This window comes from Nannizzia gypsea, genomic scaffold, assembly GCF_000150975.2.
Source record: "Nannizzia gypsea CBS 118893 supercont1.2 genomic scaffold, whole genome shotgun sequence".
NCBI classification, from domain to species: Eukaryota; Fungi; Ascomycota; class Eurotiomycetes; order Onygenales; family Arthrodermataceae; genus Nannizzia; species Nannizzia gypsea.
In genome coordinates, this window is record NW_003345200.1 from 1515738 (window position 1) to 1532003 (window position 16266).

At 47.7% G+C, this 16266-nt stretch overlaps 7 protein-coding genes across 7 annotated transcripts; 1 reads left to right on the forward strand and 6 right to left on the reverse strand.

Moving 5' to 3' along the window:
• Positions 1-7: 7 nt before the first annotated feature.
• MGYG_02580 (mitotic spindle checkpoint component mad2) lies at positions 8-1190 on the reverse strand (the record flags this gene model as incomplete). The annotated part of the gene is made up of 8 exons (XM_003175003.1): positions 8-359; positions 425-495; positions 557-702; positions 773-801; positions 858-896; positions 956-981; positions 1049-1074; positions 1142-1190. The coding sequence occupies 8 exons, from the start codon at positions 1188-1190 to the stop codon at positions 8-10; spliced, it is 738 nt and encodes a 245-aa protein (XP_003175051.1).
• A 577-nt stretch (positions 1191-1767) lies between these two features.
• MGYG_02581 (GTP-binding protein GUF1) lies at positions 1768-3851 on the forward strand (the record flags this gene model as incomplete). The annotated part of the gene is made up of 2 exons (XM_003175004.1): positions 1768-2522; positions 2588-3851. The coding sequence occupies 2 exons, from the start codon at positions 1768-1770 to the stop codon at positions 3849-3851; spliced, it is 2019 nt and encodes a 672-aa protein (XP_003175052.1).
• Positions 3852-4120: 269 nt separating this feature from the next.
• On the reverse strand, positions 4121-6022 carry MGYG_02582 (hypothetical protein; the record flags this gene model as incomplete). Its single annotated transcript, XM_003175005.1, has 4 exons — positions 4121-4278; positions 4343-4844; positions 4975-5611; positions 5685-6022. 4 exons carry the CDS (start codon positions 6020-6022, stop codon positions 4121-4123), a joined length of 1635 nt encoding a protein of 544 aa, XP_003175053.1.
• Positions 6023-7303: 1281 nt separating this feature from the next.
• Positions 7304-8431, reverse strand: MGYG_02583 (hypothetical protein; the record flags this gene model as incomplete). Its single annotated transcript, XM_003175006.1, has 1 exon — positions 7304-8431. The coding sequence occupies one exon, from the start codon at positions 8429-8431 to the stop codon at positions 7304-7306; it is 1128 nt and encodes a 375-aa protein (XP_003175054.1).
• Positions 8432-10624: 2193 nt separating this feature from the next.
• MGYG_02584 (hypothetical protein) lies at positions 10625-12200 on the reverse strand (the record flags this gene model as incomplete). The annotated part of the gene is made up of 5 exons (XM_003175007.1): positions 10625-10759; positions 10827-11470; positions 11602-11679; positions 11737-12006; positions 12086-12200. 5 exons carry the CDS (start codon positions 12198-12200, stop codon positions 10625-10627), a joined length of 1242 nt encoding a protein of 413 aa, XP_003175055.1.
• A 639-nt stretch (positions 12201-12839) lies between these two features.
• On the reverse strand, positions 12840-14005 carry MGYG_02585 (hypothetical protein; the record flags this gene model as incomplete). Its single annotated transcript, XM_003175008.1, has 3 exons — positions 12840-13457; positions 13527-13847; positions 13880-14005. The coding sequence occupies 3 exons, from the start codon at positions 14003-14005 to the stop codon at positions 12840-12842; spliced, it is 1065 nt and encodes a 354-aa protein (XP_003175056.1).
• Positions 14006-15375: 1370 nt separating this feature from the next.
• On the reverse strand, positions 15376-16062 carry MGYG_02586 (hypothetical protein; the record flags this gene model as incomplete). The annotated part of the gene is made up of 2 exons (XM_003175009.1): positions 15376-15823; positions 15845-16062. 2 exons carry the CDS (start codon positions 16060-16062, stop codon positions 15376-15378), a joined length of 666 nt encoding a protein of 221 aa, XP_003175057.1.
• Between the last annotated feature and the right edge of the window lie 204 nt (positions 16063-16266).

Below are 16266 nucleotides of genomic sequence, written 5' to 3' on the forward strand. Positions count from 1 at the left end.
CAATGTGCTACTCTGCTAGTCTATACAAAAGGTTAGGCCTGGAGGCAGAGAATAGAGTCACTCGAGGGTACCACCCAACATACCTGTAGCTAACCATGGTGTCAACACGATGGTTGCTCGTGCTGAAACTGCGCAACTGGACTTTCTCTCCGTTCTCAATCTCTTTGGCGTCACTGTCGCCCCATTCCAGAGGCACTTCGGAGTCGGCATCAGCGTAGACTAGTACGTTAAACGTACAGTTTCCATCCAGCATTGGTAGAAAGGTGACAGAGGCTGTGATTTGGCGGAATATAGCCTGAATCTCATCTTGTATCTCTTTTTCAGACTTTTCAGCCGGTGCAGAGCTGCCGGGTTGCGTCCTAAAAACGGGTTAGCAGGTAAAATCCCAGACAAGGCTGGTACACTGGCTCAGGTGAAGTGTTACCCGGGATTGGCATTTTCATTATCAGCCGCCTTTTTGGCAGACTTGCTCTTTGAGTGTTTAAATATTTCGACCTTAGAGCCACAGGTTAGCACCGCAGGTAGAGGCTTGTCTGTAGGATATCTGGCTGCTCACATCGAACTGCCATCTCTCGACGTGTTCTCCGGTGTCCTTGTCCGTTATGACGATAACAAGCTTAGATATCTTGCCTCCCAGCATCCACTTGTTCAGCTGTGACATTATCTTCTTAATATACGCCTTGACCTGGTCGTCCGCGGACACTAGAGCGTACGAACAACTGGGATTAGTCTATGCGGGACGGGTTATCGTAGAGCGAAAGGGCATGCGAACCGAGCATGTTGAGGCCATATTTCTTAACTCTGGGAGGTTGTCAACGAGTCCATGACGAGGATTATGCCAGAAACCAGTCACTCACGCTGTGAAGTCATCTGCTGGGTATACGCCGCGTTGGAAACTTATAGACAATGTCTAGTCAGCCACGGAAAAGTATGTGGTGGAAGGATGTAAACCCACAGGATGGAGTGAATGGAGTATTCAAACTGCACAACACAAAAGTAATAGTCAGTATCTGGCAGCAGAGAGCGTAGAGAAGTGAAGTTCACGTACAAATTCGGAGACCAGCTTTGCAGAGCCTGGAGGGGTGGAAGAGGCGGTTAGAGCTTCATCCGCAAGCCATCTCGAGTATCTGGCCAGTGTTACCTTTCAAAGACAGTTTATGTACTTTCGACTTCTCTTTTTCCGGTGCCATTTTGAAGTAGAGCGTGCGTGTGTTGCTTTTTGTCTGTCGTTGTTCTTCGTGCGTTCTACGCGGAGATGTTGTTGTCTGTTGAACGTCGTTGCTAGTCAAGATGTCACTAAAACTACAACTACAACCGCACCTACACCTACGAAGTCCTAATAACGATTCCAAATATAACCATCAGCCGCTGCCGACCTCGACTAGGTTATGATTTCAATAGAACTAGAGATCTATCAGGCTTACTGCTGCGATCGTCTTGCGACTGTATGATTTGGCTGAACACAGTTGTTATGAGTGCTTTGCTATACTACGGCTCCACGGCCAGCTCAACTACAGGGACAGCCGTAGAGCAGGCCCAAGGCATTCATCCCTCGCACCCTTGAGGTTTATTTTATCCTCTTGACGATGATATGGTAGCTAGCCTGAGATCTATCTAGGCTTGCACGCCGGAATACGGCCATCGGCAGCGGAAAATCTAACCTCCAGGTACAAAAAATTGTATGCCAAAGAACGAAGAATTGACCATACCACGACTAAAGACAACCCTCTGGAAGTCAGATATTTCTTCAATGCGGATAGGATTCCGATGCGAGGATGTCTGCAACCGGCCAGATGGCTGACCACAGCTACCCTGCGGCGGCCACCGCTCTCCTACCCTCGACTACCCTTGCCTACCTCCAGCTATAAATCCAGCTATAAACCACCATCATTTCCACGGTTGTTCCACAATGCGCCAGTGTTCCGGTCTCGACAGTCGAACAAGCCTCTTTCACCCGTAGAGGAGCGGATAGATGCCATTCCCATTGAACGATACCGCAACTTTTGCATTGTGGCTCATGTTGACCATGGCAAAAGCACCCTGTCAGACCGACTGCTCGAACTGACAGGCACGATCAAACCAGGAGAGAACAAGCAGGTACTCGACAAGCTGGACGTTGAACGTGAGAGAGGGATTACAGTCAAGGCGCAGACGTGCACGATGCTATATAATTACAAAGGGGAAGACTATCTGCTCCATCTCATCGATACTCCCGGACACGTCGACTTTCGAACAGAGGTCTCTCGCAGTTATGCCAGCTGCGGTGGAGCATTACTTCTTGTTGATGCAAGTCAGGGAATCCAGGCGCAGACGGTTGCCAATTTCTACCTTGCATTTGCCCAGGGGTTGACGTTGGTGCCAGTTATCAACAAAGTCGACCTTCCATCTGCCGACCCAGAGCGAGCTTTAGAGCAGATGAAAACCTCGTTTGAACTGGACGTGGACAAAGCTGTTAGGGTTTCTGCGAAGACTGGTTTGAATGTCCAGGAGCTGTTGCCTGCGATTGTTGAGAGTATCCCGGCGTAAGTTCTCATACGTTAATGCACATTCTTACCAAAAGCTACTTTCAGCTAACAGCGTCGGTTAGTCCTGTTGGTGATATTACGAAGCCCCCTAGGCTGCTCCTAGTTGACTCCTGGTACTCTAGCTACAAAGGAGTAATCATTCTTACTCGGGTTTTTGATGGAGAGGTTAAGGCTGGCGACCAACTCGTCTCTTTTGCTACCGGCCTGAAGTACACTGTTGGCGAAGTTGGAATCATGTACCCAAATCAAACCCCACAGACTGTCCTAAGAGCCGGACAAGTGGGCTACATCTACTTTAATCCTGGCATGAAACGAAGTCAGGAGGCAAAGATTGGTGATACCTTCACAAAAGTCGGGTACGAGAACCAGGTCGAACCTCTACCAGGTTTTGAAGAGCCTAAGTCCATGGTGTTCGTTGCAGCTTACCCCGTAGACTCCAATGACTTTCACCATCTCGAAGAGAGTATCAACCAGCTGCTATTGAACGACAGAAGTGTCACCATGCAAAAGGAATCATCCGAAGCCCTTGGTGCAGGCTTTCGTCTGGGATTCCTAGGGACGCTACACTGCTCTGTCTTCGAAGACCGTCTTCGTCAGGAACACGGTGCGAGCATCATCCTTACGCCACCAACGGTGCCATGCAAAGTGATATGGAAGGATGGCAAGGAGACAATCTTCTCCAACCCAAGCCACTTCCCTGACGAAGATACCCTCCGCGTCAAAGTCGCTGAACTACAAGAGCCATATGTTTTGGCCACCATAACTTTCCCGGAAGAATATCTTGGTCGCGTCATGGAGCTGTGCGAGGCCAACCGTGGTGAACAGGTCAGCATGGAGTTCTTTACTGCCACCCAAGTTATCCTCAAATACCAGCTCCCACTCGCACAACTAGTCGATGATTTCTTTGGTAAGCTCAAGGGTTCAACCAAGGGCTATGCCAGCATAGACTATGAGGAATCTGAGTGGAGAAAAAGTAACGTTGTCAAGCTTCAATTGCTTGTCAATAAGACCCCAGTTGATGCCGTCTCGCGCATCGTCCACTCAAGCCAGGCCAACCGACTTGGCCGTCAATGGGTGACTAAATTCAAAGAACACGTTGAGCGGCAGATGTTTGAAGTTATTATCCAGGCTGCCGTTGGGCGTAATGTCTTGGCAAGAGAGACGATCAAGCCGTACAGGAAAGATGTACTAGCCAAACTTCATGCCAGTGATATCACGCGACGGAAGAAACTTCTAGAGAAGCAAAAAGAAGGCAGGAAACGCCTAAAGGCAGTTGGCAATGTTGTTATCGATCATAAGGCTTTCCAAGCCTTCCTCGCAAAATAAAGCGGATGTATTATTACTTGTTTTTGACGCGGATTTATGCCTTTTGGTGCCGTGTAAGATATATACCTAGACTTCTCTTGTACTATTTTGATAATGATACCATATATCCACCTCTCACAAGCTCATAGCCGAGAAAAAGTTAGCAGCAAAACTGTAAGGATTTGATAAAGTGTCTTCCTCTAGAGCATATATTTGTAGTGTAACAATACTTGATTTCAATACTTAAAGGCTTGTATGCGGAAGGGCCATATCTTCTACCAACTTCAGCCTTATTCATCACTTCGTGGTACTATCCTTTGGAACCGTATCCAGAGCTTTTCTTTTTTCAGATCACCGCTTAGGAATCCTTTGTCCCCGGGGTATTCCCTTTCATCATAAACCGTGGTTCTATAGTTTGTGTACACGGCCGCTATAGCATTTCGGATCACTAGGGGCAGTCAGCGATTAGGCTATCATAAACATAGCGAGTATGGAGTCAGGGCACCACTTACATTCCAGCGCAAGGTGCTGGCCAATACATGTCCTACTACCACCACTAAAGGCGAGAAGGACTTGTCTTTTGGCTCCCATGGATTGGCCCTGACCGTTCTTGGTGAGCCAACGGTAGGGGTCCCAGGCAAGAGGGTCATGGAAATATTCATTGCTACGATGAATTAGGTGGACATAAGCACCGACACGAATACCAGGTGGCAGATTTTTATATGGGCCAAAGTCAGATAGACGTTGCTGAGGCGTTACCCGAGAATCCATCCCGGGGGGAGTATTTCGTAACCTGAGGCCTTCCTGGATAATCGCATTTAAGAATGGTAGACGCTGTAGGTCTCCTGCAGATGGTAGCCCATGTTGTGACCACTTTTCATTTGTATCCAAGTAGAACGGACTTGGTAAAGAGCAAAGTTCGCGATGAAGCTCATCCTGATGGGTAGGGTGACGAGAAAGCTGATAGAGTAGGTATGTCAATACCATGGCTAAAACGTAGAAGTGAGCATTTTTCTTGCATAAGGCTTCCTTGGGTGGTATATACATACCATTAACATCTGTCGTGGGACCTGGATGGAAATTTTGATACTGTTAGCATACAGCTTTCAGCAATATGAGTGTAACTGGGCAATACCTTACCTACTTGATCGAGGCATTCGCTGGTTAGCTCCAACAATTGTTTGCCCTTAGGAGTAAACGTCTCCTCAACACCAGCTTCTCTAGCAACGCTGCTCCTAAGAGCACTATAGAGGATAGGGAGGTTCCCTAGCTCCCATGGCTCACCCTGAGCATAGTGCGCCTGGATTCTCTGCTCAACCCGCTTCACCTTCTGGCTTGTCCAATCCTCACTACGCTGTCTCAGTTGTGAAAGGTCCTTTGGAAGCAAATGAACTCCAAAGGTTATTAATACCCTAGTGATCCATTTGAATTCACCCAACAGGATCGGGGCATTCGACATGAAGACGGTGTAGTATAGGCTAAGCTTTTCTTCCCTATTCTCTAGGTCCTCAAGTAGTCTATCCCCTTCTGGCAGCCCAAATACAAAGGCGGACAAGAAGTCGAACGCATATGCATAGGACAGTGGGAGGACATCCACGGCCCCAGAGACGGTCTGCGATGCTTGGTCGAATAATGGTATCAATCGCTCCAATAACACAGTCTTAAGTATAGCTCGCGTATGAGGACAAGACTGTACATGTGTCTTTGTATATACGGACGCCATCCGACCTCTAATAAGGCTATGTTGGTTGGCCATCTTCGAAGTAAACACAGCCGGAGTTCTAGAGATGGTTAGCTTATTGATCGTATTCCTTGCATAACCACATTGTTGCCTCTGTAGTATAGTATCTTTACCCAAAATGCACAAAATAGTCATAGACAGATGCCTTGTCGAAATTCCTCTTGCCAACTCCATAAGCGCTGTCAAACCCTTCTTTGCAGTTGGTCGCAATTTCAGAAGGCCCAAGACGAATATACGGACCGCATCGTTCAAAGGCTGCCGCTATGGCTTCGTAAGAGGTGCCACGCCATCTGTGCCATTTGATCCAGGCCCCAGTAATAGGAGCTAGGGGATGTGCCGCCGGAACTTTGGATAAGGGCGATAGGAACACCCGGTAGATCAGGAATATGGATACGAGGAACGAAAGTATCAGAATCGCACCCAACTGGGGCCATTCGGTGTAGAATTCCATAGTACTCGACTGATATTAAGTTGCTTTAGAGATCGTTAACACGAGCAATGCCACAGAATAAAGGGGACGTCAAATGAGAGGCTACTTCACGGACTCTGGGTTCCGTACGTCTGTTGTCGTCGTCGATCAAAGGGGGCCGGCCATGGTGATATAGTAAGAAATTGGTGGAAGGTTGGACAGGCTTCTGAGGGGAACCTATTTCCATAGCATTCTCGATTGCTGTCCGTACCCTTGCATGAAATAACGAACAGCCGGACATGGAGTCTAGTGGTTAACCGAATCAACGAAGGTTGCTGGGTTATCTTTGAGCGCTCAGAGGAGGCCGCGGGAGGTACAGCTGGGAGCTGCGTAGAGCGTAGCGCAGTAGCCTGGTAGTCCCTAGTCGAGGTCCGATAGGTAGAGTGCATCCGGAAACCAGCATCTAGAATCCCAGCGTGCTCCCCTTAACCTTCGCAATATAGGCTGACTAGGCATATGCGATGTAGTTAAGGCAAGCTGCGAGCTGCAAGTGTGAAGAAAAGGCCAAGCATGTCTTTGTGACCTCAGAAGGGCAGCGTACGTCTCTCCTCTTTGCAGGCAATGCATGAATGGTGTCCACTCAAGTCGGCCATGGCCAGCCAAAGTCAAACACTTCGATTACCCCTGATAGCCGTAGATGATAGAGTCTTGGCCGCATATGTATGGGAGGGCGTCCCTTGATCGGAGTACCCTATGTCTGGGGTCGCCAACAGAGCGAGATCCAGCGTGGGTATCAAAACATCTTAGACGAATCGCGCAGGGGTGTGGTGTAATATAGAGCATTCCGAGACCTCCGTAGACGTGCCACTCTCAGCGACTAGGAGCTGCATCTCTACCCCCTCTTGCTATGAATGTGTTCAGCTCTAGCGAGTAGTGCATCCTAGTCGATGTAATGAGGGGGCCAAATGCGCGTTCAGGGGTAGCACAGCAGTCCAGCATAGAACCGACCACTGTACCAGGCTGCCAATGGCATGGACGGCCCGCTCCGCTGCGCAGCCATTGATCCCGTAACTATGGGCACGAGCATGGTTGTTGACTACCGCTAGCCAGCGCCGTGGCTTTTTATAGAGTCCTGATTGATTGTTGATGATGACGATAATAATGATGTTTTGGTTGAATTTTGTCATTTCGTCGATATAACTAACTAGAACATAGGCAGTAAGTAAACGGTTGACTACAGCGAGCTTGACTAACCAGTTACTTCCCGATAACCAGATCTACGGGGAATATTGAGGCTGACTAGGAGAGTTTCGGTAACTGCTATCACTTTCTGGATGCGAGAATAAGCACCAGTGGCCACGAAAAGGCTCTTTTGGCTTGGGCGCCGCCCATCGCCTTGGTCAGCTCCGTCCATGTCTGCTCCGTCGGCTTCTCATCCAGGTCTCTGAAGGGGCAGAGATGGCGCACGAACTTGCGAAGCTGGCCGGCGTCCCAATCCTTCCGCCAGAGACCCCTGTCCTCGATTTTAATGACCTTGTCCTTCTCCCCTACACTGCTCGTCGGCTCCAGCTTGAAGTCGCATGCATCCTGTGTAAAGAATCCCATGTTCGTCCAGCTGCTATTCCACTTCCACCGTTCGACGGAGTGCCATTGGCCGTCTACAAAGGGGATGTCGTCCAGCCAGCTTGCTATCGAGTCTGCTACAGGCTTCCATTTGGCCGAGTGTTCTGGCCCGTTGCCCTGGATCTCCCGGGCGTAATGGTTGTTGATGATCCGGTCTAGCAGGGGCTGGCATGTTTGCGCATACTCTGGCTCTGAGAAGTGAGCTCGGCTGTAGAACCAGACAGCGAGCGTCCCGTTGGGCTTGAGAAGGGATTGGAAGCTCTCCAGGGCAGCGTCTCGGTCCATCAACGGGAACATCAGGGGGCAGACGATGAGGTCTGCGGACGCACGCGGGAATTTGGCACCCAGTTCTTCGCCTGTTGAGACGGAGTATGTGAACTGCGACGGCGGCAGGCCGGCGTCCGCAGAGAGATAGTGGCGGGCATACTCGAGGTGGTTCTCGCAGACGTCGCTCACGACAACATGGGAGTATCTGCGGGCGAGCTGGGCTGATACCTGGCCTGGTCCGGCGCCGACGTCATGTGCGACTGAGAACGAGGCTGGCGATGACCCGGCGTGCGAGGCATGGTATTTGTATATGCGGTTGTAAAATTCATCGCCATACGATGGACGTGTGGACAGGTACCCTTCCCAGTAATCGGGGTTGTTCTTCTTTAAACCCCATACGCTCTCGCTCTCGCTGGCTGCCTTCTGATTCTGATGTAGTGAAGCCGCCGAGGAGAAGCCGGCGCTCTTCTGCAGCTGGGTTTGCTGTGACCCTTGCTGGAGGACACAAGAGAAAGAAGGCCGGCAGCGAAGCCTGGCAGCAATGCTTCCCAGCCTGAACATGTTTAAGATGCTAGAACTATATAGCTGTATGACTATGGTTACTGGTCGTTCTCGAATCGAAAAGAGGGAGCCCGTGAGAAAGTGAATGACGGAATGAGGGTCGCATTCCGTGGAATCTCAAGCCAGGCACGGCCTCTTTATATATCCTGTGTGCGCCCACCGACGTGTAATCATAGCCATATGCGCTTCAGGACTCAGGCCAGCTTGTGCAAGGAGCGGCCCCCTGGCGGGAACGCTTGTGGCGTTTCGTTTCCCGGACAAGCCTAACTATCGAAGCCACGGACGCCAGCTGGACATTTGGCTGATTGAAGAAAGCCTCTGCCAGAAGTTATCAAGCATTCCTTGCTCTGCACCCTGCACTCCGTGTGCAGAGAGAAATAGGATGAACCATCTAAGAGTAGTCAGTGATTACTGCTCTTCAAGCTGGTAGCGACGATACCAAGGGGCCCAAATGCAGCGTCAGGGTTGTTGGCTGGCCAGCGGCGACTTGTGACACAGTCGCACAGTGCATAGTTAGTTATGCATGAACAAGCCGCCTGCAAAAGCAGTTCTCAGTACTCCGTACTCGCCTTGCTGAAATTAATTTGCAGGATCCTCGCGTATAAAAGCCTCTACAGCGGATGATAGCGACTATTTAACTATTTATTGTCTTCGCTTTGCTCTGAGAATCAATTGTATCCCAAAAAGAGGTTCAAGAATTTCAGAACTGTGGATCTGTATAAAAAATATTATTGGTTGAAATATAGCTCTCTAATTGGCTCCTTGCTGAATTATGTATAAGCGCCTTGGCATAAATGACTAAACCTCCTTTTTTAATCACCTGGCGATACCTTACTAATCTGGCGATAATCAACCAGCTTAGTCAGCAAAGCTGACTAAGTAACGCTACGACATTCTATAGGCAGTTATGTTGACTATATGACAAAGGAGCAATGTAGGCTTTAGAACTACCTAGTACTACCTACTAAATTAACTAACAAAATAGCCTAGAAAAATGTAGTTCTAAAATAAGTACTATTATTAGTCTTATTATTCAATAAAGATCTAAATTTTATCTATCGCTAACCTCTGGGGCCTTCTGAAAGGGAGCAGAGTGAAAATAGAAATATATTGGACGACGGGACGTTAGCCTTTCCCCGCTCAAAAGTTATTACTGGTTAGCTGAACTCTGGCGGCTAAAGACTTTTAGCTTCCCGTCTCCGAGAGCTTGATTACGCTATGATCTACACCACTGTCCAATAAGGACAAGAGTTTCCGGATAGGTGGGCTTCGCATGCGGATATCCAAGCGCTTCTATAGCTTCCAATAAGAATGCACTGGAATCTATATACAGTATACTAATAGTAGATATTGGAGTGTATTGAATAGCTGCCTCCATTATAGAGCTAGTTATCTGTTTGCCTAGCCTCTCATTTCCGGGTATTTTCTCCTTACGGCAAGGAACCAAAGTTTGCTCCGCCTCAGTATGCACCTGGAAGCAACAGCGCGGCGGCAGCACGGATATTCGATGGGAAGCATTGAGTTTGGTAGCGTTAATAAATTTATAGCTTATTTCTTTGCCCCTTTGAGACGTCAGCAGCCGCAGATGCTTCGCATTATGAACCATTCCCAGCCAACCAGTTTATCCTTATTCCCAGGAGCCAGCATCCCCGTCGGATCGATTGGAGGTAGAATATCCAAGGCATTGTTTCATTAACACCGTTGTGCATAGATTTTATGCGCTTGGGATGGAGACGCTGCCAGCTTCAAGGAAATTATGGCAGCTTAATTTGAAGCAAAACCTCACTCGAACCAAGACAAGAATAAAGTTCTCCAAAGGCATACATAATTCTTCTTTCCCTATTTTCTCTCTCGTATTTGGCACCAATATTGCCCTCATTAAGTCAATTTGCTAATTTAATTCCCACGTCACAAAGTCTCCAACACTAAAGCCTACCTGCTTTCCATTGATGTGCTCGTGTGACACGTCGACCCAACCGTTTCGGCGAGGGAATTGGGTGATATATTTGCTAGGGGCACCTCCCATTGACCCTTTTGTCTTACATAAACAGGCAGTATGTTTTCTCTGACTTTGTTCCAAAGTCTTCTTGTAGTTATAGAGAGATATTCTAACGTGAGAGACTATAAAAAATCACTTGATCTATTCATTAAACATAAAAAGCCTAGAAACCGTATTTTATCCCATTCATATAATCAGACCCCAGTAGTGGTTGTATGGGTATTAAATCCAAGAATCGCCATGACGGTGAGGGCCGATGAGCGCCCAGTATGTAAGGGTGGGTGGCTATCTATAGTAAGAGATGTAACCAGGCTCCATATATTCGGACTCTAAATTCACAAATACAGTTAGTAATGAGCAAGCTTACTTTATCTCTGTAATAATTCAAGGGCTCACCTCATCCTGAATGATTTGCTGTATTGTATCTTCCACATTTCTTTGTCGCAAAAGCCTTTGAAGATGTTGATGTTGTAGAAGCTGTACCCGTTCTGCCATGAGAATTTCTTCTGCTTCTCGAACTATCTCTTCTTTATATCGTTTGGTCTCCCATGCGGTCCATTTGGTGGAGTTATTATAGATGTATGCTAGCAGCACTGGAAGATTGCGAGCCCGGCTCAACTGCCGGATGGATTCAAAATGCGGATAACCACTCAAATCACAGGTATAGTACTGTATAATTAGATCATCAAGGCTCTTGAAGCCACAACCATATATCAATTGGAGAGCCTTCTCAAGTTGCACCAGGGGCGTTGTTTGGTTGCGGTTGCTTTGATTCGTGGTTCCTTCCAAAGGCCTCTGAATGCTTCCGGAAAGTTCATATCTCCCTGTTTGCATGGGAACACTTGATGAGAGAAGGTCGTCAAGCATATCTTGAGGCGTGAGTAAATTTGGTGGGTTGATGTTCTGATCGCTGGCAGCTAACAAGCTTGTGTCTGCAACATATCTCCGGTCCTCTCGGCCATAGGTCTTCGGGTTAGATAAGGTCTTTGAATCTATACACTCCGAGGTGCTCCATTGATTCCATGGCTCAACGTCGTGATCTATGTCGATAAGCTAGCTGTTAGAGCAGTGTTGCACATGGACAATTCAACATTAACTAGATTGAAGTTGAATACATTATAGAGAAATAGGGATTAGATGAGATTTTAAATTAAAAGACAAAAGCACGTACTTGAATTGGCCATTCCAGCTCCTAGAGCTTCTGGGGAGTTTGTACCATTGATATGAATCTGGGACCTACTTCCAATATCTAGGAGCCACAGAAATTAGTCATACAAAATATTCCTTGAGTTTCAGAATTTCATACCTGCGTTCTGTGAAACAATACCTTCATGAGCCCTGGATTTGAATGTAGGGTATTTCACAAGGTGGGAGCTCTGTGCGGCATCTGCCTGAGAGCAACCTATCCCATAGTCATGGTGACATGATAGATAGCTGTCTATGTCTGGAACAAAGGGTTGCTGGGAAGGATTGTTTCCCGTGGTGACAAAGGTATCCAAGGCGGAAATTTCGTCCGTGTGCGCCGATATGTGTGCTGTGGAAGCTGCAGAGGCGGCTACTTGATGCTCAAGTTCCTCTAATCGGTTTTTAATTTTTTTCCCTTTCAAAATCAGCTGGATAAGCATTATATTAGTTCTTGATGTTTGAGCACTGACGATGGTTCCTCTGAGCCAAGCGATTTTGAATTCTCTTCCTCGACATAGGGTCAGATATTATAGACCAATCTTCTTCGTTGTCAATAGTCCACTGAGCCTGCCCCTGAGATATCATCTTGGTCTTGTCCCGGAGGTCTCAAACTAAAAAAGTAATTCCACAGAAGGAAGTAGGGAGGAAGTACAACACATTAAATATGCACTGACTGAATCCATAAACAAGGGTACCGCGTTGATGTATCCACTGCCCGGGGCGTAGAAAATTAGTAATAACTATATCAGATACCAGGATCCCAACTACCTAGGTACTTGGGTGGGTTTGTGATCAAGCAGTATAAAGAGATACGATAATGGCAGCTAGGCCAAGTTAAGTAACTAATGGCTAAGAGCTCGTAAAATATTACATACACGCTGTGAATATGCATTGCCTAGGTCAGGTAACCAGTACTATTCAACGGCGGCCCCGAGTTCGATGTAGTTTCAAATTAATTCGGAGGATTAACTAATGCATGAAAAACCATGTAGGATTGAAGAGAAAGGGTTCCGCAAGGGTTCTGCAAGGGTGCCGCAAGGGTTCCAGGTTGAAGACATAGATTATCGGCCATTCTTCCGGCCTCCAGATCCCGTTTTCAAGTAGTTAAGAGACATTGTAGCAACAACTTAGCTAGTTAGCTAAGGATGGGCTCATCCGCCCATGCGTCGTTAGCAATCATTGTCACGAAGGACGAATATCGGATGATGTAATTGAGGCATGCTGTCATAGCCAAAAAAGTGCGACATCAATCCTTTGTAGGGGCTGTGCTATGTTTGAAATCCAATTCGCCTCCATGTTCTTATCGTTATAAGTCGCTGAGTTGACTTCTACTCCTCTGGCTGCTAGCGTTGCTGCTAAATTAGAAGTAGCATTCCATAGGCTATCACTGTCAGGTACTCCAAACTGTAGGTCTGTCAGAGAAAGGACTCTGTTTGGAGCATTGCTGGAACAATTATTTGGCTGTTTCTCCCTCAGTTGATGAGCTTCTAGACCATGATCGTGGATTTTATCGCCTAGTGTATAGTATATCTTAGATATTTTGTAAAGCGCAAGAGCAAACCGTTTTACCTCTTCGATCCCAAGCCAGATGAAAACGTCAGGTTCGTCACCCGGTTTGAACTGGGCGATAATACTCGGATAAGAGAACAACCCCTGGTGGAGGCAAGTATGCACAAGCGAGGTGAGTAATGCGGCAGGTACCTCGGGAAGTTTGCGGGTAAGCAGGGGGCTCTGGCCATCTCTCAAAAGGGCGAAGATGATCTGTAGGAGGATACCCTGGTATGTGGCGATTGGCCACGAGGGTTTCGTCTCATGGTTCGTGGCGGGTATTCCCCATTTGTGCTAATATTAGAAATAGTTTAGGAGCACGATCATTCCAGTAAGAGGATGGCAATACGGCAGCTGGCTTACCCGTTGCGAGTGAATGGTCGTCGTCAGTTTCTCGTGCAGTTCGATCGCTGCGTGTTGCAATTTTCGGCCCCCGGCCACCCACAGGCCTATCATTAAGACAGACTGTAATAGAATGGGGGGCTCATAAGCCGGATCAAAAGTTGCTCTGTGCAAGAACGGCCAGCTGGGGTGAAATTTGTCAAAATATGCTTCAACGTAGGGGATAGCATGCACCGGGCTATCATCAAGATAGTTATCGGGCTTCGATGTAGTTTGTTTGAATAGATGTGGATTTCCTGTTGCATCTATTTCACGAGTATCGACTAGCCGTCTGTCCTGATGCTGTGAAGACCATGTCAGAGAACACAAAATACCACGCTCAGTGCACGCCTCGCAAGGACCGATCCCCTTGCATCGGGACTTTCGTGATCGGCAGTAATCGCAGGCACTAATTGCGCGCTGAGGGGCCAGATGTTCTTCCTGGTGATGAAGCCGGACATGGTGACGCAAAGTATCGCTAATAGTAGTTAGAACAAAGCATTCAGTGTTACCGCTTTTATCACCCGGGGATTGGAAGAGGGGGTCATTACTTTCTTGCAAATACACGGTGGTTCGGGCAAAATGGACACTCCACTACGGTTGCTCGATAGTGGCTTGCAGTAGCATGGCGCGTTAAATGCTCCTTGCGTTGATAGCTTCGGTTACATCCAGGGTGGGAGCAATGAAACAAGGCTTTTGGGCGTTCCATGGACGTAAATAGCTATCCTCTAGTTAGGAGTGATCGGGTGAGAATAATGTGAATTGCAAATTAAGTCTTTTTTGTAGGCGAGGCCTGTGTAAAAAGTTGAGGACGGGGTTTATAGATAGTTCTGAACATAGCTGCTCTTCTGCGCAAGAAAAGAATACATTTAAAAGCTCGAGGTTGGACAAAGGCAAAAGGTTAAGATGATTGGTTAACTAAAGTGTAGGGATGTGTGTGACTAGTGGGTATATTATTAATAATAGTTATCAAGCTTATATAGTAAGTTATATAGAGATTTTAAGCTTTAAAACGGATGGAAGCTAACTAAGCTCTATATTTTGACAGTTGGCTAGTCAGCTTAGTAACAAGATTAACTAGTTATATTGGTGGCTGATGGGATGGCGATGCAGTCATGAAATGGTGGGATAGCGATGCCTGCACGGCCAGCGACAGCCTGAATCCCGCATGCAGAACGCAGGATACATGTAAGTGAGATGGGATAGCGAAATCTTACTATTCCAGCCCATGTCTCAAAATAAGCCATCCTTCATCATCTCATCGGCATCCCCTCGGCATCCCTTCGACAGATCTAATGTATCCTCGCGAGGTCGAGCAGTTGCTGATTCCCTAGATGCGAGCGTGTTCACGTCATCGATCCAGCCCATCGCTGCAGTCCTGCTTTCTGAGCCATTACATCCTTCTATCAGATCTGCGTTGAGTCGTTAAGAGATAGAGTGTTGGTGGGAGTGGAGATCCCTGGGGGGTCCCTAGCCGTGTCCATCGTGTCAGACGTCCCTTATTGCAGTCAGACTCTCATTTGGCGTCCCTCAAGGAGACTTGCTATCTATCTATAACCATTGGATAGGCGAGAGCTGTAAAAGTAAGAACGGAGTAAGAATAAAGCGTTTTTAGGCGCAAAGTTAACTATCACTAGCTTCTAGTTAGGTTAAAGTGTAGAGCCGCCAACCTAATTAACTAACTAGCCTGTTCACTAGCCGAATTATAGGGAGAAGCACGTTAGGAAATTCAGTATTTAGTAATGTAGTTAATTCACCTCGTCTGCATCTCTGTACTATGTTCTATGTAGGTACCACAAACTGTGACCCTCGCCAGGATCCCCTGCAGTTACTACTCTCCACGGTCCTTTTGGCCAGTGAGGTTGGTCAAGGACTCCATCAGGTCGGGAATTTCTGGGTCTTCATCAATGCGGCTGACATTGGCCACACTCCCGAAGATGCTGTACAGCCCCACAATGACAATGACCTCCATAACCTCACGAGTAGAGAAGTTGGCTTTCAGATCCTCGAGTGTCGCATCAGTGACGGTTTTGGTGCGGACGAGCTCCTCGACGTATCGCAGGAGTATCTGGTCGCGCGTAGTAAAATACTCCGTGTTGTCGACTTTGCCGAATGCGATCAAGAGACGTTTGGCGTTGGGCATGCCGTTGACTAGCGCGACTGGGGTGTTGATCTCAAAGACATAATGTGCGCCAATGAGCGCAGCTGTTCGCAGAACAACCAACTGCCATTCCAGCGTGGGAAGCTCTCGAGTGGAGCGGAAGACGGTGCCCAGGAGTCTGGAGATGGGAGGGAAGAACCCGTCTGCGTGCGCCAGGAGCTTCAGCACGTTCCGTTCGAAGGGAAGGACTTTAAAGGCTTCCGCAAGCTCGGTGCCGACCCTGCTCGGGTCCACGTAGGGGAAGGCAGCTCGTTGATTCGGATAAGTGGTGGTAGGAAGGCTAGGATAACCGCTGCCATTGGCCTTGGTAGGAGAAGTGAGCGCAGCAGTCGCGATGTTTGCTTCAATGGTAGGCATTTTGACTTCTATGAAGTGCGAGATAGTTGCACCTATTTAAGCTGATAGGAGAGGTGAAATTGACTGTGGTTTTGCTGATGTGCTATTGATGGATTCGTATCCGAGTGTTTGAAGGCATTTATATATTCTTTCTCCAGGGTTGCTGCCTTCTTCCATCCGCGCCCTCAAAGCGAACTCCGAACGGCCATCACGAAATATTCTCCA